Source organism: Chiloscyllium plagiosum, chromosome 36, assembly GCF_004010195.1.
Source record: "Chiloscyllium plagiosum isolate BGI_BamShark_2017 chromosome 36, ASM401019v2, whole genome shotgun sequence".
Taxonomy (NCBI): Eukaryota; Metazoa; Chordata; class Chondrichthyes; order Orectolobiformes; family Hemiscylliidae; genus Chiloscyllium; species Chiloscyllium plagiosum.
The window spans coordinates 27,805,089-27,828,726 of record NC_057745.1 but is presented as its reverse complement, the minus strand read 5'-3'; the positions used below and the strand labels follow the sequence as shown (position 1 = coordinate 27,828,726).

The 23,638-nt window shown below is 41.9% G+C and overlaps 1 protein-coding gene across 3 annotated transcripts in view; it reads right to left on the bottom strand.

Moving 5' to 3' along the window:
* LOC122541070 (transmembrane 6 superfamily member 1-like) overlaps positions 1–18,657 on the bottom strand; it is a 65,309-nt gene extending 46,652 nt beyond the window's left edge. The window contains exons 1-3 of one of the 3 annotated variants that reach the window (XM_043677581.1): positions 17,833–18,657; positions 9,695–9,828; positions 9,474–9,571 (exon numbers count right to left, since the gene is read on the bottom strand). In XM_043677581.1, the coding sequence (XP_043533516.1) occupies positions 9,474–9,571; positions 9,695–9,828; positions 17,833–17,924 (324 nt within the window). In that variant the 5' untranslated portion in view covers positions 17,925–18,657. The remainder of the gene's footprint in view (positions 1–9,473; positions 9,572–9,694; positions 9,829–17,832) is intronic. The other 2 variants (XM_043677579.1, XM_043677580.1) reach the window with 2 other exon arrangements.
* Positions 18,658–23,638: the final 4,981 nt, after the last annotated feature.

Here is a 23,638-nt window from a genome sequence, read left to right as displayed (position 1 = left end):
GGATAATTTAAATCTTAGTTGGAAAACAATTGATTTACCATCAATCATGGAACTGCAGTTAGTGAAAAGAGAGTTCACTTGGAGGTCGCCACTGTTGATGTTACCTAGCCAGGTAATGAAACGTCTGGATATCAAACCTACAGCTCAGCGAGCATACCTACACCCTAGAGAGTTCCAAAGTCTACCTTTGTGTACTGAAGTGCTTCCTGGACTGGATTTTGCAAAGGCTTCCAAAATGAACATAATGGCAGGGGACCAGGAACAATCCATTCAGGGTATCTGCACTGGATTCCCAATGTCAGGTTAACAGTGCCCAGTTAAATTGGGGTGGGGACGGCCCTCTGTGGGAGTTCCAGCCAGTCAGAAGGTTATTAGGCTCATTTATGAATCAAAGCTAATTATCCCTGAACTTACTGGTGCCTCATGATGGCATTACTGGGTCTTCTGAAAGCTGTCCTTTTCCCCGATATGTGGTCAGGTATGTTCCACTCAGTGTCAAATTGACTCAGCCAAAACCAGGAAGAAGGTGGCCCGCTGAAAGACATCCTCGTCCTTAAACAACACTCCCTTCCCTCAACTCCATCATCACCTCGGCTGTCCCTGGGATCCAGTGTAGATCCCAGTGTGGGACCTCCATGTGTTACCGGCAGTGACGCCAGTCCCAGTTGCACTGTAGATTATGGTGATCGGCTGGCCATTGACGATTAATATCAGAAGAGAGTATATGTTGCAGGGATACTTAAGGGATAAAACTAGACAAATCCCAGGGCCTGATAGCCTACATTCTAGAGTTCCAAAAGATGTAAGGGTAGAGATAGTGTATGTGCTGGCTAAGTCAAGAGTGTGTTGCTGGAAAAGCACAGCAGGTCAGGCAGCATCCGAGGAGCAGGAGAGTCAATTTTTCGGGCAAAAGCCCTTCATCAGGAGTGAGGCTGGGAGCCTCGGGGGTGGAGAGATAAATGGGAGGTGGTGGGGCTGGGGGCAAGGTGGCTGAGAGTGCTGGATGGAGGTGAGGGTAAAGGTGATAGGTCAGAGAGGAGGGTGGAGCGGATAAGAGGGAAGGAAGATTGACAGGTGGAACAGGTCATCAGGATGGTGCTGAGCTGGAAGTTTGTAACTGGGGTAAGGTGGGGGCAGGGGAAATGAGGAAATTGGTGAAATCCACATTGATGCCCTGGGGTTGAAGGGTCCCATGGCGGAAGATAAGACGTTCTTCCTCCTGGTGTCGGGTGGTGAGGGAGTGGTGGTGGAGGAGGCCCAGGACCTGCATGTCCTTGGCAGAGTGGGAGGGGGAGTTAAAATGTTCAGCCACAGGGTGGTGGATTTGATGGGTATGGGTGTCCCAGAGATTTTCCAAACTTCACTGGATTTTAGAATGGTCAGGGGATTGGAGTAGAAGAATAAAAATGTCTTTGCTGCAACTGTTCAGGACTTTGTGAGACAAACTTTGAATAATGTGGGCTGTTTTGTTCTCCATTTTAATGAAGGATATCTGTCCATTGAAGGCAACACAAATGTTCACTCGATTGGTCCCTGGGATCAGATGATTGTCCTGTCCTGCCAGCCTGAATAAATTGGTCTGGAATTGAGTAGATTGAGAGGCGATCTCATTGAAACAGTCAATATTCTGAAGGGGTTTGACAGGAATTGTTTCCCATGGCAGGGAAATCTCCAATAATGAAACATAGTTTCTGAATTCGGGGATGTTCATTTAGGACTGAGGGATTTCTTCACCCTAAATGCTGTGATTATTCTGGAATTCTTTAACCCTGCATAGATTATTTAACAAAGCCAAGTAACACAACTTTTGGTCAAATAGATAATCAATAGAATCAGGCTGGAAAGTGACTAGAAACACCATAAACTGTCGGAGCAGAAGGAGGCCATTCGGCCCATCATGTCTGCTCCAGCATTTAATAAGATCATGGCTGATCCAATAATTCACAACTCCACTTTCCTGCCTCTGCTCAATGATGCTTGATTCCCTTCCTGATTAAATATCTGTCAATCTCAACCTTAAATAATGACCCAGCCTCAACAGCCCTCTGCAGCAAAGAATTCCACAGGTTCACATGCCTATGTGAGGAAAGAAATATTCTCTTCTGTCTTAAATGGGAGGCCCCTTATTCCAAGATTATGTTCTCTGCTCCTCGACTCTCCCACAAGTGGAAATCGAGTTTCCACATCTACCCTGTCAAGCTCTCTCAGATGTTTGCATCTTTCACTAATGTCACGTCTCATTCTTCTATATTCCAATGAGTACATGCCCGAACTACCGACTTCTCATGAGAAAATCTCTTTGCACATGGAATCAACCTCATGAAACTTCTAAGTACTGCCTGCAGTACATCTTTCCTCAGGTAATGGGAACAAACCACATTCAAGGTGTGGCCTGACTAGTGGTATGCACAGTTTCAGCAAGACCTCTCTATTTCTATGCTCCATTATACTCTCATCTGGTCCAAAAGATAAAAGTCCCATGGGGTGAGAGACAAAAAGCAGAGAGTGCATAAGAGTTCTGGTCACCACATTGTGCAAAAGAAAAGATTGCACTAGAGAGGGCACAGAGGAGACTGACCAGGATGGTGCCTGGGCTGAAGGGTCTGAGATATGAGGACAGATTGGTCAGCCTGGAGTTCCTTTCCTCAGAGCAGCAAAGGTTGAGAGCAGACTTGATTTAGATGGATGAGATTATAAGGGGCATGGATATAATGGATGAGAAGGCACTTCCTCCATTCATAGTAGGCTCGATAACCAGGAGGCATAGACTTACGGATAGAGACACAGGCTAGGAGGAGAGTTGAGAAGATTTGCATTTCACTCTGAGGGTGTTGGAGAGCTGGAACTCACTGCCTGATAGAGTGGCTGAGTCAGAAACTTTCCTAACATTAAGTAATACTTAGACATTAAGTTGTGTTGCCATAGCCTCCAGGGGTCTGGGCTAAAAGCTGGAACTTGGAATTAGTTGTCATCAAATCTTTGTTGGCCAGTACAGACAATGGGTTGAATGGTCTCCTTCTCAGTTATAGATGTCTAGAGGTCCAATCCCTAGGAACTAAAGGTCAACAATCAATTTACCTTTCTTGGTTTTTGTTGAATTTGGATGTTGGCAATTTGTGTTTCATGCAGAAGGGATCCCCAAACCCATTTGTGCTGCAGCTTCCTTCAGACTTTCCCTACTTGAACAATACTCTGCACTTCTCTCTGCCCAAGTGCATAGTCTCTCATCTCCCATTAACCCGGTTGTGGGATAGATACAGTACACCAGCTATACCACTTAAAAGTGCCATCGCAACTTCTCTATCTGCCTAAAGGTTCAAGCCATTTCCTGTCCAAGTTAGACTTGGCTTTCGGTAATGGAGTTAGAATCTGCGTCCTGGTACAACAATGTCTCAAATTTAAATTGGGCATTCTTGGGTTTGAGTCCGTCTTACCATCCATTTCAGTAACAGCCTCCAGCCTTACTACCCCCGTGACTTGTCATCCCTCCAATTCCAGCTCTTGAACACTTGTACTTTTTCACGCCTTGGTTGATGGTAATTTTTTGTCCAGGCCCAAAGCAGTAGAATTCTCACTGACTCTCAGCCTATCTCTCCTTAAAAATACTGTATTCAATTTACCTCTGTCCACTTTAGATTACTTTACAGTGTGGAAACAGGCCCTTCGGCCCAACAAGTCCACACCGACCCGCCGAAGCGCAACCCACCCAGACCCATTCCCCTACATTTACCCCTGCACCTAACACTACGGGCAATTTAGCATGGCCAATTCACCTAGCCTGCACATTTTTGGACTGTGGGAGGAAACCGGAGCACCCGGAGGAAACCTACGCAGACACGGGGAGAATGTGCAAACTCCAGACAGTCAGTCGCCTGAGGCGGGAATTGAACCCGGGTCTCTGGCTCTGTGAGGCAGCAGTGCTAACCACTGTGCCACCGTGCTCACTGTACTCCTGTACTTGAGTACACATGACAATAAAGCTTAAATCAAACCTCTCCTAATGTTTCCTGATGTAGCTTGTGTTACATAATGTCGCATGGTATTTCTGTGAAGTGCCATAGGAAGTTGTATCATCCTTAAAAACGCAATGTAAAAGTAAGCTGTTTTTAAGGGTAGATTAGATTCCCTACAGTGTGGAAACAGGTCATTCAACCCAACAAGTCCACACTGAACCTCTGAAGAGTAACCCACCCAGACCCATTCCCCTACCCTATATTTACCCCTGACTAATGCACTTAACACTATGGGCAATTTAGCACAGCCAATTCACCTAATTTGTACATCTTTGAACTGTAGGAGGAAACCAAATCACCAGGAGAAAACCCACAAAGACACAGGAAGCATGTGCAAACTTCACAGAGACAATCACTGAAGGATGGAATTGAACCTGGCTCCCTCATGCTATGAGGCAGCAGTGCTAACCACTGAGCCACCAAGCTGTTGTAGACAGAGCTCTGTGTCCAGTAGTAGCTTCACGAGGCTGGGTTTGTCCCAGACCTACCCATTCATTTTATTGGAAGGTGGCATTTTAAAAAAAAAGGCTTGAAGAATTGCTGCCTGTTGAACATTTGTGCTTATCACCATCAATTCACAAGTTTGCAAGGATTAAAAGATCCTAATCTATTTATGGTGCAGAAGGATGGAAAAACAATCATTGTCCATTCATTTAAAGTTTTGTATTTTCCAAATCTGATTGGTTTTGATCCAGTTTTCCTTTAATCGGTTCTGCGCTCAAAATAAAAGCTACACTGTACTACAGGAAGCAGGAGCTATTGACCACATCCAAGATAAACAATGCACACCCTGGATTAAACAATGGAAATAGCAGCAAACTGCATTTAGATAGCACCTCTAATATAAAACTAGGGCTCAAGTTGTTTTACAAAGGCATAATTAATAAAATGATTGGGAAAGTGGCATATTAGGAGGAGATGTGAATTGTGTTTCAAGTGGTCAAATGTTTGTTTGAGAGAGCACACCTTTAGATGCCCAAGATAAATGAAAGTTGTTGTTGCTTTAAGAAGGAGTGGAAGGTGCAGAGATTTCGGGAGGGACCTGACAGCTGAGGGCACAGGCGCCAATAATGTGGGGAAGGATGAAGGAAGCTTTGTAAAGAGGAGAAAGTGAGAGGTAATGAGTCCTCTGGAGAAGATGTTGTGATGCTTGAAGAGGATGTTTTCATGTATTCACTGAATGTGAGCTTCATTGACTCGGCAAGCATTTACTGCCCATTCCTAATTGCCTAGAGGCATCTTGCTGTGGGTCTGGGGTCACATGAAGAACAGGCCTTTTAAAGGAAGTCAGTTTCTTTCCCTAAATGATATTGGTGAACCAGATGAGTTTTTCCAACAATCCTTAGACTCTTCGTTTCAGTTTTTTTAATTGAATTCAAATTTAAACGCAGGTCCCCCGAACATTACCTGGGTTTCTAGATTAATAGTTTAGCTATAATATCACTGGGCCATTGCATCCCTTACAAGAAGGGAATTACAGGATTACGGAAGGCATGAATCCATCGGGTCTTAGACAATAATAAATCCAAAAAGTAGGGCCTGCAGCTATTCTAGCTGTGAAAACACAAAACGGAATGGCTGAATGAGACTTGAGATGTTTTGAATTTTGACTTGAATTTTATATGGATGTGGTACCCCACAACAGATTTTCAAAATTGTGGCAATCCCACCATCTCTTGGGTAGACCATCCTACTGCGAGTAAGTGACTGCAATACTGTTAATTGGTTTAGACTGAGACATCACCTCCATCTGGGAGGAAGTCCCACCTCCCAGAGATGCCAGCCAATCACATGGTCAGCAAGTCACAGGAGTGGCACCAGGAGCAGTGGCCACTGCTGGAATCCCATGCCATCCCCGAAGAAGAGCTGCAATGGATCTCCAGATCCAGGGAAGTATGGCATTCAGTGAGGCCAGCCTGGCAGGATTCACGGAGGGGTGTAGGGGTCCAAATTCAGGTGCAGAAACTAGAAAGCAGTGGGAGAATCACTCAAAGGAAGTGGACTAACATGGAAGCTCAAACTTCAACACTGGTAGCCAACTAGCCAGCAAGCCAGTCAAAAAGAGACAGGATAAAGAATGTCAACTAACATCCACATCCAAGAATCTCAAAATCTCTATTCCACTAACGACCCAGTGACTTAACAATATATTTTTTAACTGTTACTTTTCTTAGACTCACTTCTTATTTCTTACTTTCTTATTTCTGACTTTCTCACTTCTTAAATCTAAAATATAGATTGTGTTATTTCTTCCCAAATTTATGAATTATTAAACGCATTTTTTTGTATATTCAAGAAAGCCTGGTTAAACTGGTTCTTAAAGAAACAAATTAATTTAGTCTGGTAGAAAATTGTCCACAAGGACACTTGTAAATTTAATCTTGCTGTGTCCAACAAAGAGGCAGATGAATGAAGGAGGGAAGCTAATTCATCCCGCCTTACTCATGAACTAGACAATTTGGGGTATTCCGTAGTGTATGTAGTCACTGTGGAATCTTGGCCAGGCTGTACGCAGAGGAGCAAGTGCAAGGTGATGAGTTCCAGGAGCTGATATAGCAATGCAGAAGGAGATTACGTGTATGGAATGAGCTGCCAGAGGATGTGATGGAGGCTGGTACAATTGCAACATTTAAGAGGCATTTGGATGGGTATATGAATAGGAAGGGTTTGGAGAGATATGGGCTGGGTGCTGGCAGGTGGGACTAGATTGGGTTGGATCATGGCAGTGGGAAGACACCTTTAAGTGGCTAGAATAGTAGGGCAGGCTGCCTTATGTCTGCCCAACCAACAGTAAAGTACCAGTGGAGTCAGGTAGCCAATGGGCAAGATACTGTCACCATGGCACCCAGCCCATTACTAAAGGTGTGGTAAAATTGCCCCCTTGGTGTAGGACAGACAGCAGAGTTTTTGTTGAGTTTCTCAGGGCTGAAGGATGGGGATCTGCTCTAAATTAAATTGGAATAGTTAAATATGTAGATGAAAACGGATATCCCATAGAACCAACAGAAATGTATACACAAAATTATACACTCTACAACAAAGAATAATTTCACAAACACCAACTCTTAAAGATTTAGCTTTCAAAATTCACATTACTTTCACTTTCTATTTTTTGATTCATTTATAAATCTAGTCTGAAAACAGCAGGTTCTAAAGTCAATTCATTATTTTCATTTCCTATAAACTGTTGGGAAGAAAGTGAGGTCTGCAGATGCTGGAGATCAGAGATGGAAATGTGTTGCTGGAAAAGCGCAGCAGGTCAGGCAGCATCTAGGGAACAGGAGAATCGACGTTTCAGGCATTAGCCCTTCTTCAGGAGAAGGGCTAATGCCCGAAACGTCGATTCTCCTGTTCCCTAGATGCTGCCTGACCTGCTGCGCTTTTCCAGCAACACATTTCCATCTATAAACTGTTAGCTCTTATAAAAGGAATGTGCTCTGATTTCAAAGTTGAACAGTGTCCAACGTTTCCATCATAGAATTAGATCGCAAACATGACATCAAGTTTTCATTCCTACCATCTGAATGAAATCAGAGCGCAACTTGAAAATGTTGATGGGATTAATCGCTTCATCAGCTATTTCAACAGCAGCTAATTTAGTTCAGCTTCAGGAAGAAATCGCCTAACTACAAATTTTATTTTCTGAAGTATACTTCATAAACTTGGATGTGCAGGTCACGTAGTGAATTATTATTATTTCCTTATTACTATTTACTACATTACAGCGCAGAAGGAGGCTACTCGGCCCATTGTTTCTGGGCCAGATCTTTGCTAGCACAATCCTGTGCACATTAACTTGACGGTCTTTCTTCCACTACTCTGTATCTTATTCTGCTTTGAATGTTTATCAAAGGTAGATCTTAATTAGCATATTAAAAAATTAATTTTTAATTGCAATTGTAGTGAACCTGTTTAAATAAAATGTTTGCTATTCCTGGGTTTCACATTGTCTCAAATATCTCATCCTCGGGTTCATCAGAGTTATCGTGAAGAGCACAACTTTCCCTTTAAATACTGGACTCAAGCTAGCTGCAACATAACTAAATATAACTATGTCCATAAAATGGACCTTTATGCAATTCTCTCCAGCAGGGAAATTAAACATTGAAAGTGAATGAGGGATAGCAAGTGGAGAGATCAGTATAAGAAGGGAGAGAAAGAGGTAGAATGAGATATAGAGATTGGGAGGGAAGTGAAGGTCTTATATTTATAAATTCTCATTCTCACATTTTGATTACTTGATGTCCTTGTATATCTGTGATTCCCCTGATTCCCAAGAACCACATCCAGAATTCTACTCTGATCGGTCTATTGGGCTCATTCTGTCACCAACCATTGATGCCCTTGAGCAACTGAAACGTTGCCATCCAGAATTGCTTCACCACCATTCTACACTTCCAAAATCTTCTTAAACAAGATCTCTTTGAACAAAACTTGAAAGTTTGGGAAGGTTTCCTCACTCATTACTTCTGGCAAAATATAAAATGCAATCTTTTTTGATTTGGGTTTATGATTTCACTAAAAATAACCAAAAGGAAATCTTCACCCAAAGTTATTCAAGGGATAAAGAAGACAAATATTATCTCTGCCTAGTCTCAGGGAGCAGAGAGAGATATCACTTTCTGGAGATGTCATTTGCTGAAAGCCTGTCATTAGCTCCCCTCATTCCTGGAAGAAAGCTACTTAAGATGATTTGACCTAATTGATACACTGAATACAGTTTAAATAGGGAATTATATGCGGCATCTGAACATAATTGCACCTTTATTCAGCAATTTTGCCTCTTTAATCTTAGTTTTCATTGTGCTATCGTAGCTCAGCAATTCCAAAATAGTATTCCCTAAGAATAAGATTTTTCTGACACAATCCACCAGCTAGGAACTCTTTAGCTGCTAAAACTGATTTCCTAAATTCTCAGGCTCATTTTCACTTTGGGAAATATCGTTTTCATTTTCAGGTAGGGTGAACCTGTACTCATTGGAGGTTAGAAGAATGAGAGGCTATCTTATTGAAACATCCAAGATGGTGAGGTAGCTTGACAGGATGGATGCTGAGAGGCTGTTTTCCCTTACAGGGAAGTCTAGAGATAGGCGAAACAATTTAAGAATCCTAATTAATACTGAGATGGGAGATTTTTTTCCCCCTCTCAGAGAATTATTAATCTATGGCACCCTCTTCCTCAGAGAGAAGTGAAGGACAAATGAATACAGTCGAGATAGATTTTTTGATGATAAGGAAGTTGACAGTGAAAGGGGACACAAAAAAATTGCAGTTGAGGGAACAAGCAGATCAGCCATGGTCTTACTGAATGACAGAGCAGGCTTGAGGGGTGGAATGGAATATTCCTGTTCCTAATACTTGCGCACTTTCAGGCAGGAAGTCAATGTTGTTTCACATTATCGCCCAAGACAAAATTAGCCCCAAATTCATTAGTAGGGGACTGATAGTGCTTTTGCCTACCTCCTTCAAGTAAAGAGTCATGAATCCATCAATAAGTCCATCTTGTTCAAGTCCAACTATAAGGTCCACCACACTGGTAAACGCAAAGACTGCATAAACTGCCGTGAAGATAATAGCACACCATTATCAGGGAATGTGTTTTGGGGTTTCCCAGATTATAAATTCTACAGAATAATTGGATTTTCATGTGATTATTTTCAGCATAATTCAACAAAACTCACGGTAGAATAAAGGATCCTTCGGTGGTTTCTTTCTCGCCAGAAAAAACGCAATTGTTGCAACCGAGATCAAGATCAAGAATCCAACAACGAGGATGGTCCAGGGGCTGCCAAAGTACAAATAAAAGTCACCTAAACTTTAAACAGAAGCTCCATTTCATTATTTGACGCTTTGTCAAAAATTCTGACATTTACTGCAGAAAACAAATGCAACAGCAACATTCAACAACAAGTTGCGTTGATGGTGTGCTTGTGACATAGTAAAATACCCAAGGAACTTCAAAGGTGCATTAGGGAGCAACATTTGGCACCAAGACATACTGAAAATAGTTGAGAAAAGCATGATCAGTGAGTTAAAAATCACACAACACCAGGTTATAGTCCAACAGGTTTAATTGGAAGCACACTAGCTTTCAGAGCAACGCTCCTTCATCAGGTGATTGTGGAAGGAGCGTCGCTCCGAAAGCTAGTGTGTTTCTAATTAAACCTGTTAGACTATAACCTGGTGTTGTGTGATTTTTAACTCTGTACACTCCAGTCCAACACCGGCATCTCCAAATCATGATCAGTGAGGGAGAGGAAGAGATGCTAGCTAGACAGAAAAAAAGATTTAGGGGGAAAGTTGCAGACCAAAACAATTGAACAGCCACCAGTGGGGCACCCAGTTAAATGAAGGTGTTAAATATGACACAACGTAGAATTTAATAGAATTTACATCATTAAAGCATGTTACTAAGACCAACTGGACCACAATGTGGTTATGCCCCACAGGATGCGTTCACCCTTTTTCATTGAACCTATCAGCAAAACCTTTCTCCCTCATGTGCTTAGCTCACTTTCTTTAAATACACCAGTCCTTCGTTTTCCCCAACCATGCAAGTTTCACATTCTAAGCCTTATTGTTTCAGTCATGGTCTCTGTGATTAATTTATTTTACATTCTGAATTGAGACAACTTCACAGTTACCACCATTTTAAGATCTGCCACAGTAAATTTGAATTTAATTCAGACTTGTGCTTCAATATGATGATCCCCACAGTGACCAGCAGCCTTTAAACAGAAGTTCAAACTTTAAATGAGAGGTTAAAAGGATCAGATGGCAAGATTTCAAGTTTTAAAGCTTTTATTGTAATGAAAAAAAAAACACAGCAACATTGACAAATCATCATTTCAGAAGGCCACTTGTATTCTAAACAACAGAAAAAATCCAGATTTAATGTTGAAAATAACCAAACAATGCTCCTCCCATGCTTATACTTTGTCTCTGAAATGAACATTGCATTCTCCTGGAACTGTTCCAATGTGCTTCTTAGATCCCAATGACTTGTTTTCTTTCTTTTCCTTTCCAAATCGAGTAACTCCTGATCCCAGAAATGACTGCTATGGTGAGGGATGAATTGGAAATTCTCCCATCTGGGCAAACTGGGCAATTCTTCAGGTTTGTTTAACCCTCATGAATTCAGATTCTTCAATCCAAGAACAAGCTCCTACCTATATCGTCCATGACACAAAACACTTGCTGTCTCTAATGCTCTGCTCTCCCTTTCATTTCGGAAAGCCTGCAACCTAATTCTACTATGGCTTCCTATGTGTTCTTTCTCTCTCAAAGCCTATCTCAATGGCATTAAGAGTCACATGGGCCCTATATCCAGGTAGAAGTGATAATTATCTATTGTTAAATCATCCAATAGCATTTTATCTTGGCATTAGACAAGGGTGGCTCAGTGGTTAGCACTGCTGCCTCACAGCACCAGGGACCCACGTTTGATTCCAATCTCAGGTGACTGTGTGGTGTTTGCATATTCTCCCCACATCTGCATGGGTTTCCTCTGGATGTCCTGGTTTCCTCCCACAATCCAAAGATGTGCAGGTTAGGGGAATTGGCCATGCTAAGTTGCCCATAGTGTTCAGGGATGTGTAGGTTAGGTGCATTAGTCAAGGGTAAATGTAGAATAATGGGTTTGGGTGGGATACCCTTTGGAGGGTCAGTGTGGACTTGTTGGGCTGAAGGGCCTGTTTCCATACTGTAAGGATTTGATTCTATAATTTAAAATAAAACTATTTATAAACCTGAAATTACTAACACCTCCCAAGGAGTCAGAGATGAACCAAATGTCCACAATCAGCAGAGCTGTCTTGGTCACCATTTACAGGTACAAATATCTTGCACCTTTTTTCCCAACAGCTTGGGCCCCTCTTTAACCTTTAATAATTCAGCAACCCATCCATGTTGTTGGGCAGGATTCAAAACAGGCCTCGTGATCCCCTTCACTCCTCGATTTTACTCTAAGTTAAAGCCCCAGGACTGAATCATACCTGAAAATGGCTCTGTCATCTTTATTGAGTTTCATGGAATGTTTGTCTTTGTGAGGCCAAGTGACTGTTCCCAGGCTGTTGTTCCATACTCACCTAATGAACCATGCATCACACCCTTAACAGCACTCCACTCATCCAATACTAGCCTAATTCTCTCACACACCAGAGGCGAAGTACTTGCCATTACTGGACAAGCTATCATCTTGACTACCTCCCTTCAATGCTATCTGGGACATCGCACCCATTACATATCAGTATTAAGACAGTTATGCTCTGACTGTTACAAATTGCTCAGTGTCACTCATAATGGCTAGCCAAAAAATGATCTGGGAACCCTTTCTGTGGGACTATATTCCTGGAGGCACTACCTTCAGAAAGCTATCACAGGTAGGCACTTCAAAGGGAACATGTGAATCTAAAAATCAGTTACCGAAGAAGAATGTGTGGAGAGTTGAGTTCTTATAAACTCAAATCATTAAACATAGACCAGTGGTACAGGGAAAAGGAAGTCAGTTTGCAGCGACTGATTACACAAACCCTTCATATTGCAAAAGGTTTGTATTTCGTTTGTCGGTCAGAAATTTCAGTGCGGTTCTGAATTAGTGTTGCTACTTTTCAGGTGAGACTTAAAACCAAGGCCTTTCAAATGGATGCAAAAGATCCCACTGCAATGCTTCCAAGCTGAGGAGATGAGTTGACCTCAGCTTGGCTAACATTTCTTATTCAGCCACAATCACTAAAACGGATTCAAAAACAAACGTTGCTGGAGAAACTCAGCAGGCCTGGCAACATCTGTGGAGAGAAAGCAGAGTTAACTTTACGGGTCCCATGACCCTTCTTCAGAATTAAAATGGATTATCTGGTAATTATCACAATGTCAATCTGGGTGTTTACTGTATGCCAATTGGGTGCCATGTTACTTACTAATAGTGACTGCACTTTGTAAGTATGTAGTACATTATTGGCTTTGGGATGTCATTGAACCATGAAAACCACTATATAAAGTCAAGTTGTCAGGTCCTTCAAAACAGGCTGTTCCTCCCTTATCCTCTGGTCTGACAACTTTTATGGTCTGGCACCCACTGTGACCCAATGGGAGGGAGGTGGGGATGGCAATGGTCAGGCCAGTGCAAGGCTAATATGCTCACATTGAGAACCAGGGCAACAGCCCTCAGCTCTGAGCGGGACCTTAATGCACACGACCTCCTGTGTCCTGGCATGTTCTCTACTCCAGCATGGGCATAATTCGGAGGCTGCTTGGTAACAGAGGTATATCTGTAACTGGACATCAAAATCTTCATGTGAAGAATGTGTTTGTGTCAAATTCAAAACTCCCCTAAATAAGAATCAACTTAAAGGACTATTTTCAGATACATGGAATGGTTCATGTGGGGAATGTACTTCCAGAGGAACTAGTGGATGCTGGTATATATACAACATTTAAAAGACATTTGGATAAGTAAATGAATAAGAAATGCTTGAAGGGATATGGGCCAAGCGCATGCAGGCAAGTGGGATTGTTAAGTTTGGGATTATGGTCAACATGGACTAGTTGGACCAAAGAGTCTGTTTCTGTGCTGTATGACTATGATTCTATAGGTGAAAGTGAGCACTGCAGATGCTGGAGATTAGAGTCAAGAGTGTGGTGCTGGAAAAGCACAGCAGGTCAAGCAATATCCGAGCAGGAAAATTCCTGATGAAGAGCTTTTGCCCGAAACGTCGATTTTCCTCCTCCTGGGATGTTGCCTGACCTGCTGTGCTTTTCCAGCACCACACTCACGACTCTATGATTCTACGACTTTCTGATTAAAAACATTTCGATCTTTGTACACTGCTTGTGCAATGGGTCCGACTTCTGTTGAAACATCCGGTACTAAGACTTTTGTCAAGATTTTTCACGCTTGTTTGATATAATTTTGACATAAGTGTGGCACAAACCCTGCCTACATAAACTGAAGACTTTGTCAAAATTAGAGTGAAGCAGCATAACTGACGATATTCATTTTCAGTACTTTTTAAGACAACATATCAATTCGCATTTTAAAAGGTCTGGTGGTGCAGTGGTAGTGTCCCTGTCCCTGACCGAAGAGGCCTGGGTTCAAGTCCCACCTGTTCCAGTGGTGAATAATAACATTTCTAAACAGAATGATTAAATAAATCTATGAATTTGTATAAATACAGTGTATGTAACACAGCAAAGTATCCCAATGCTTTTCACTGAGAGAGGCAGTGGCTTAAGGGTACTGTCACTGCACTAAGAAAACTCATCCTGTAGGGATATGGGTTCAAATCTCACTACAGTGGTTAGATGGGAATTTAAATGTATTTAATATACTTAGAATGTCAAGCTAGTCTCAATAATGCCAACCATGACTGATTTGTTATGGAAGTTCGTATAATTAATTAATTAAGGGTGGAGATGTACCATCCTTATCTGGTCTGGCCTGTAAGCCCTAAGCCGATAGACTCTTAACTGTGCTCTGAAATGGCCTTGTAAGCCCCTCAGTTCAAGGGCAATTAGAGATGGACAACAAAATCTGGCTTTGATAGTGCTGCACACATAATTGAAAAATAAACACCAACGAGCTTATTCACAATCTAATCAAGTATCTTTGGAGTTGCAACACAAAAAGGGACACTTTAATTCCAAACTTCTTTCTCAAATAAATACTCCAGATTTGATATCCAAAACTGGCAGAATGAAAATCAGATCAGAACCTGTATGGTCTTCATCAATTGTACCATGTTTGATAATACTTGTTGTGGCATGCACCTCCAGTAATGCAGCACTCACTCAGTTATTGCACTGAAGACTGTGACCTGCAAACTGAATTACAGTCTGATTTCAAACTGAAGGGCTTATTAAACCAGCTGATGCAAACCTGCTTCCAATTTCCCTGTATCACGGGACTATATTTGAGGGATGAGTTCATAAGAATTGAACTCTTCACACATCAGCTTCCATATTCTGCAATAACTGAAACGAAACATCACATTTCCCCCTTTAACTCACTATCTGATTCAGAAGTTAGGACCTTCAGCATTAAACCACACAGCAGACTGTAGGATAAGAGAGTTGATCCAAAATGCCACCTTGAGAGAGCAAGTTCGAAGAAAAGTGATGAGGCAGGAAGGTTTCGGGACTGAATCCCTCGAAGCCCCTGCCAAATTGAAGGTCGACAATTAGTTATTTTAAAGTCTCAGCAACACTCCTGCTTCTTCAGCTGAACCTAAGAATTCTGTCATTCCAAACTCATTCCCTAGTTATTATTAGGTCATTTCAGCAGGGAAGTGATTAGGCCACTGCAGTTTGACCCAGTGCCCCTCAGCTAATGTTAGGAAAATGAGCCAGGCATCCCATGTCAGATCATTACCTAATGAAGTCTGCTGAAAGATATGGACAGGTTTTGCTGCCTCTGTGAGCTGACTGCCAACGCTCAACGTCCACTGGGGTTAGACAATGGAAGACAGCTAACACCTGTTGAACAATACCATGGCAAGAAGCCAATACCTTCTATAGCAAGGGGTCCCTCACCATGATGAAGGAGCAGCACTCCAAAAGCTTATGATTTCAGACAAACTCACTGGACTATAACCTGGTGTCAATTGACTTCTGACCTTGTCCATCCCAGTCCAACATCATCCCTCACCATGAATTGCAATAGCCAATCATTTGGCAATGCAAGCTCCCAGGCAGTAATTGTGATTTCAGGTAGAGACCCTGGCATGGACATTGATTATTTTTTCTAAATGTTTCATCAATGGGACAATGTTTTCACTGTCCTGATTGGTAGCACAGTGGTTAGCGCTGCTGCCTCGCGACACCAGGGACCTGGGTTTGATCCCCGCCTCGGGTGGCTGTCTGTGTGGAGGTTGCACATTCTCCCCATGCCTGCATGGGTTTCTTCTGGGTGCTCCAGTTTCCTCCCATAGTCCAAAGATTTTCAGGTTAGGTGGATTGGCCAGAGGAAATCCAGATTTACGGGAATGGGGTAGGGGCTCAATTTGGATGGGATTCCCTTCAGAGGGTTGGTCCAGACTCGATGGACCAATTGGCCTCTTTCGGCTCTGTAGGAATTCTGTGATTAGTCCTTTTCTCACTACTCTGATTCAGCTTTTTGGTTCTGGGCTCCAATTGACTAATTTAGGGTTTTCCTTAACCTTACCAACAGAAGGCATTGGCGTAGTGATAATGACACTGCTTCAGAGCCCCAGGCTGAGTGTCTGGGAACATGGGTTCAAATCATGGTGCCATGGCAGATGGTGATTTTTAAATTCAAAGAAAATCTGGAATTACAAAGTTCAGTGATTATGTAAACTTTGCAGTAAAACCACCTGATTCATTAATTACCCGCCCAAGGCAGGAAATCTGCCATCTTTGTCTGGCCTAGCTAGCAACATGGTTGATTCCGAACTGCCTTCTAGGCCACTGGGGATGGGCAATAAATGCAGGCCCAGCCAGTGAAGGTATGAAAATTGTTTGTAATGCAGAGTGTGCTCACATGCTCTGACACATGTTGTGGGAACAATCCTGGAAGCAGCACTGAAACTCCATGACAGGCACGTACCCAGTTGTCAGCTCCAAGGCCCCTTCACTCTTCAAAACTATCATGGACAGAAATAAAAGCATCTCTGCACAATAACTCCCCGCTTCTTCCCTGCCCTCAGTCTGGGGTCACAATGGGAAACCATTTGGGAAGCACAGTTTGAGGGACAGAGAGAGAGAGAGAACTTGTATTAATTAGAATCACCCACAATCTCAAACCATATTGCAGCCAGTGAAATAATTTTAAAGGACACTCACTTTTGCAATTTGTACAAGATCCCACATACCAATAAAAAAAACGCCCAGATAATCTGTTTTCATAAAATTCCTACAGTATGGAAGCAGGCCACTCAACCCTCCAAACAACATCTCATCCAGACCCACCCCCTACATTTCCCTTGGATAACTCACCTAGCCTGCACATCTTTGTGGACTGTGGGAGGAAACAAGAGCACCCAGAGGGAACTCACACAGACACAGGGAGAATGTGCAAACCGCACACACAGTCGTCCAAGGCTGGAACGGAACCCAGATCCCTGGCACTATGAGGCAGGAGCGCTAACCATTGTACCACCCATGAGTTTAGCCCCCATTGCTCCTGCCTGCAGAGGGTGGGTTGTTCTGAAAAGTAAAGGCTCCAGAAACTATGGAAAATAAACTCATTGGTGAAAAATGTGACTGCATTCAAATTGCACACAGCGACAATTAGGTCAGTGATATGCAGAATATAAATGGCCTATATTCATGATATCTACGGTAGTGACAGTACAGGAGCTGACCAAGTATCAAGCACTTCATTTTTTGAAAGACTCATAACAAATAGCTCTCCTCAAGTGAAACAGCTTCTTGGTAATGATTAATATTCCAGATTCGGTATATTTATCTGACACACAATATACAGATCCAAGTTCTAATAAAGTACAATGAATGTCCTTCATGGGACTCAGTTTTTTAAAAAGATATTAATTTAAGAAGTACTAAACCGGCTTATTTTGACCCAGTGTTTATTTAATCAAACACATGACACATGCCAGCCCAGATGGTAATTGTGCACCAGACAGAACGCACAGCTTTCACTACAGCTGCCTAACAACTTCCAGTGGCTGCTTTAGCAATGTTCAGCAGCCTGTTAGATGTTTTGCCCTGGACTACCCACCCTTCCTGCAGCCGCGACCTCAACGGATTTCCAACAAGACTGACTTCCTCTGTTTTGCTGCCCTTCAACACTGCACATGGGCGAAACAGAAAGAAGACAGGCCGAACATTAACATTGACTTACCTGCAGTTCGCGGATAAGAAATTAAAGAGATAGCTCACTGGAATTGACACCAGAGATAACATGAAGACCCTCGTGGCGGAGGAAGCAGTCATTTTTTTCTTTGAGAAATTGAAATGATTGTGTGTCACGCTGCTGCTATAATTGACAAAACTGCTCTCCTTCGACTCCGTTATATGGTACTCCAGGATTTGTACTCTCTCTGATCCCAGCTCCTGACAAGGTTATAACAAAGGGAAAGCAGTGTGTCGCTCCTTCCAAAGAGAACTGTAACTTCCTCTTGTCTTTCCCTCCTCTTTCTCTCACTCTCAACCAGCAAGCCCCAAAATAATTGCAGCATTAACAGTGATGAAAGCCCAGTAGTTGTCCTGGGGACCGGTTCTCTGTAGGGATGAAGGTTTCTGCACTGAAACACACAAAGGGCTCCTGGCCCGGGTCCCAGAGCACAATCACATTCCACTTCTGGGTTCTGGGAAGCTCTCCAAAATCCCCAGCGTCAGCACATGGGCCAGCTGTCAGTCAGAGCCGAGGATATATAGCACATTGAAACCCTTTTGGGTTACCGTTTCTCTGTGTTTTATGGCAAAGTGCAGTTAAGAGGATCAAAAAGCACAGTGCATTTGACAGGGAGATTTTGTACGTTCATTTCAGTCCCAGCTGCACAGCGCCACCATCATCTATTACAGACTTGCAGCCAATGTACAATTAAAGCTATAATTAGCTCTTATCTGTCTCTCCCTCTGTGATTGCGACTGCAGGTACTGCTTGAAGGTCGAGCAAGGCGCCCCCATCTCTGGGCACCGGTGTCTGACCCTTCAAAGTCATGTTTCCATTCTGCATGTGTCAAAGTGCAGACTAAATTAAGGAACATGTCGGCGAGGGAGATGGCGATTGGCAGCTGATATGTGGCATGCAATTCTGATGGTGCATTTTGAACAATAAGCAACATAGAGATGTACTTCGAATAGTGAAATTCCTCAAGGAATTGGTGCAGTTGGAGGGAATTAATTTGCATTATACAGGAAGAGGAGGTGGCCACATCCTTTAGGAGCTTGTTTTGTTTTTAAGTCTGATCTGTACGTTAAACCTATTTAAGTATTTAACTTCGTTCCAGATCTTTCAGAACAAAATCTAACAATCTCAGAGTTAATGTTTTCAATTGACCCACAGCCTCAAAAGGTGAGAGAAAAAAATTCAGATTTCTATCTCGCTTTGAGCAAATAAGGGTTTCCTGTCCTTACCCCTGAACAGTCCAGCTCTAATTCTGAGGACAATGTTTGGAAATATATATTCACTCTGGATGCACAGGTTCTCCAAAGTACCAGGACTAGATTGTAGTTACTTTTCAAAGAAAAGAACAATACAGCACAGGAACAGGCCCTTCGGCCCTCTAAGCCTCTCTGGAAATACGTTTTGCTCTTCCATACTGAAACTGTCTTCACTTACAGGGTGGGTCCCTCTATTTCGTCCCTGTTCATGTATTCGTCCAGGTGCTTCTTGAATCTTGCTATTGTGTCTGCTTCCACCACCTCCTCTGGCAATGCATTCCAGGCACTCACCACCCTTTGTGTGAAAAGTGTGCTTCTCATATGGCTTTTAATCTCCCGCCCCTCACCTTGAACCTGTGCCCCTGGTAATTGACCCCTCCACCCTGGGAAAAAGCCTCACTCATTTCACTTAATCCATGCCATTCACAATCTTGTAAACGTCTATTAGGTCACCCCTCAACCTCCTGTGTTCCAGTGAAAACAAACCCAGCCTATCCAACCTTACTTCATAGCTAAAATTCCCCATACCAGGCAACATCCTGGTAAACCTTTTCTGTACCCTCTGCCAAGCATCCACATCCTTTTGGTAGTGTGATGACCAGAACTGTACTCAATATTCTAAGGGTGGCCTAACTAACATTCTCTAAACCTGCAGCATAGCTTGTCTATTCTTACACTCAATGCTCTTTCCAGTGAAGGCAAGCATATCATAAGCCTTTTTTAACAACCTTATCTACCTGTGCTGCCGCCTTCAGTGGTCTGTGGACCTATACAACCAGATCCCCTGCAAATCAATACTCCTAACGCATTCTGAAAGATGAAGAGGCAATCTGTGGAGGCCTTGGATAGTGATGCTGCCTCTACCCCTATCCCTGCCCCTGCACCAGTTAGGAACTCTTAAGTTCACGTCCCACTTCAGGAGTTGGGGGTTAAAGAAGGTTATCCCAATTTGTATTGCATAACGCAGCCACGCAAGCTGATTAGCAACCTGCAAACCCTTCCACCATACGCCAGCCTTGATAAGAGTGGGCAAGATTCCTGTTCTGCCATGTACCAGTACTCATAGCCCCAGATTACAACAGAGGTATAAAATACTCACTGTAATACACACAATAGGGGAAATCCAATTGAACTGCTTAAGATAAGGAAAAGGGTTTGATAAAGTATGTGTGTTCCTACTAAATCACCAAACTGTCATGGACTATTATTGCTACTCTTTCATTATCATTGGACAACTTGTGGTTCAGGTGGTAGCAAAACAATCTCTGAACCAGAAACTCTAGGTTCCAATCCCATTCCAGGATGAAGACCTTATGCTCAAAACGTCAACTCTCGTGCTCCTCAGATGCTGCCTGACCGGCTGTGCTTTTCCAGCACCACACTTTTTGACTCTTATCTCCGGCATCTGCAGTCCTCACTCTCTCCCATTCCAGGATTTGTTGGCAACAGAAGGAGGGATTCAAAGGAATGAATGATACAATTCGAAAGATTGACAATCAGCTTGCCAACCATTCCAATATTTCCCCGTGCTTCCCCAAAGACAGAAGTATGTGCATGAAGATACGAAACAAGCTGTTGTCATGTCAATATCTTGGTACTCCCTCTCCAAAAGTATTGTGGGTCAACTTACACCACATGGACTGCAATGTTCATGAAGATGACTCACCATCACCTTCTCAAGGGCGGTTAGGAGTGAGCCATAAACTCCGGACCAGCTAATGGCACTTACATTATATACTCAAGTTAAAGTCAATCTCATGTAAAATTCAATCCTCTATTTTTGGTCAAAACATCTAGAATTTTCCATATATCTCATGTAAAAGTCTACCCTGTTTGTTCACAGATAACAGATCAATGTATTACCCTGTACGTAAGTGTTACAATGAGGAAATGAATTCGGTTTTTGTGCTATTATGTGTTTTGATGTACAATTCACACCAATTTGGTGCAAAAGTTTAAAACATATCAGGTCAGAATCAGGTGACAACCTTTTATTATGTGCAGCTGAGCTGAACACAGTTCCCTTGTAGCACTTGTGGATATAAGATTCATGGGAAGGCATGACTTAGTACTTCGGCAGAGAACTAAGATTGCACAAAAGCTGCCTGCTGAACTAGTAAATAAGATATTACAGTTTCAAGAATTTGTAATCAGAAATAGGCAGGTGGAAGGCAACAAGTTATCGTGCATTGGAAACATGGACAAAATGCCTATTACTCTCACATGCTGGAGAATTAACTGTGAACCAAAAAGGTTAAAAAACAGTATTGATGAATTACCATAATTCGTTGTGTTTTTTTTTATTCGTTTAGAAATCAGTTGTGCCTCTGCTAATGATTTGGTATTTTGGACTGTAGCATGAACTTTAGCCCCTCAAAAGTAGTATCCATGTAATAATTGACGCCTTAAACCTAATCTGAAAAAAGGCTAAAGAAATTCAACTTTTATGGAGTATATGTGGTACATCCCATAACCAAATGAGGAAAATAAGGATAGATAAACTTTTTTCCTCTGTTTGAGATTCCTATATCAATGTTTGAGTCAACACCATGCACCTCCCTAACAGTACTATGGCTGAACTTTCACTGCATGGATTACAGTAATGTGAAAAGGTGACTGTCCAATACTTTCTCAGGAATAATTATGAGTATTATATTAATATTAAAGTGTATTAATTTAGAATATTAATATTAAATGCCAGCAATGCCCACATCCTGGCAATAATCAATCCAAGTTTAATGCATATGCATAACACTTGGTGTTTCTAAGGGACATTCATCATATTCTCTGGATGAGTGATATGTTTTTGGCTAGAGTCTGTTATAGACTTGTGAGAAGAAGCAAACCTTCAAAACTTGCTGAGTAATTCACCGGAAAGGAATGGTTTCAATGTTAATGGAGCAAATCTTCCTGGAAATATTATGGCACATTAGTGGGACTTGTTGCTATTAATGTGCAACTTGGCCAACAAATGGAACATGAAAGGATTGAGATGAAGAACTTACTAGTTGCTTTATGCAATTCCTCTATTTGCTTTTCAACAACAGCATTTCACCTTTAATTATTCTGCAGAATTTGCATGTTAATTCCTCATTAAGATTGCTACAGAAAACTAGGCTCAGAATTAATAATGTAAATACCTTTATAATGACATATTAATTGCTAATATGAAATTCTAAAACAAGGAATGATTTTAAACTATAGAGTCTAAGTTCCACTTATAGTAAATTACTTAAGATTCTAAAAGTGCAACATTTAAAATTTTTAATGGCCATCTTAATTTTCTCCTCTTTTCTCTCTCTCTCTGAATCCCAGTCCTTTTGCTCTCTCAAGTTGTCTTTCTTTCTGGATCTGCTTTGTCCTCCTTACTTAAAGCCCTTTGGCTACGGTGATGCACTGTTAGTTCAACTGTTCCTCAGGTTTTGAAAGATGCAGAAAAAAGTTAAAGAAGTGGGCACTGCTTTTGATGTCCTCCTTCACCAAGGTCTGCACCAATTTATCAGTAAACTGTACAGTAAGAGGCTTGAGCCTTAGAAAAAGAGCAAAGCCCACACATACACAGTGGAACTAGCTGTGGTGTTCACTGGTGAGAGTAGAATTATTTGGGTTCTCAACTGAACACATTGATCAGTTAACTGAACACATTGACTAGTTAACTGAAGGAATCAGTCCATAAACAGGAACTGCAACAAGCACAAAATCTTCAAAGTGTTATGAAGTTGAAGGCATGTACTGTACCTTTAAGAGAGAGTGAATGCAGTTCTGAACTGAGAACTTACAGGCAACTGTCACGTAACTAACTAGCTGTCTCAGATTGTACTGGAAAATTGAAAATATATAACATTTGGCTGAGTTGGTTGCTGTTTTGACAACAATCCGAATTTAACCAATCAGTTTAAATTATGCCCTAGGATACGAAAATCCAATCAAGTTTGAATTTATTGTTTTGCCAACATCGAACCGATGAGATGATCCGATGTTAGGGGTATAAAAGAGGCAGGCAGTTTAAAAGTCATACAGAGTAACTGCTATCACGAGAGTAACTGCTATCGAGAGAGTAACTGCCATTGACAGGGTAATTGCCATGAAATGCTGTCCATCAAAGGTAGTTTTTCATATGGAACATATCCACAGTAAAAGAAAAAAAGGCAACCCAGGGAGATCTTCAGTCTGGGTCAGAAGAAAGACACCAACAATGACAGCCACTGTATGGTTTTGAAATTAAGTTGATGTAATTTTAATAAGTGTTTTATTGGAACAGTATATTCTTATAGAGTTGGAGGCAGATAATAGGCAGTTAAGAGAAAGGGGGGCTTAGAGTTGTGAATAGTTGTTGTTTGATGTTCACTTTTAGAGTTAAATAATAAATTGATATTATTTTCTTTAAATAGTGGAATTTGGGAATTCTCTGTCAGTCATATTTTAACAGATTACAAGGCAAGGTGAGCTTTTCCGGGTATTTGGTTTAAATAACAGTAGGGTTCACTGCTGTGTTGTAACAAAAGGAAACTTACAAACTTAAAATGGCAATTCCAGAGCTG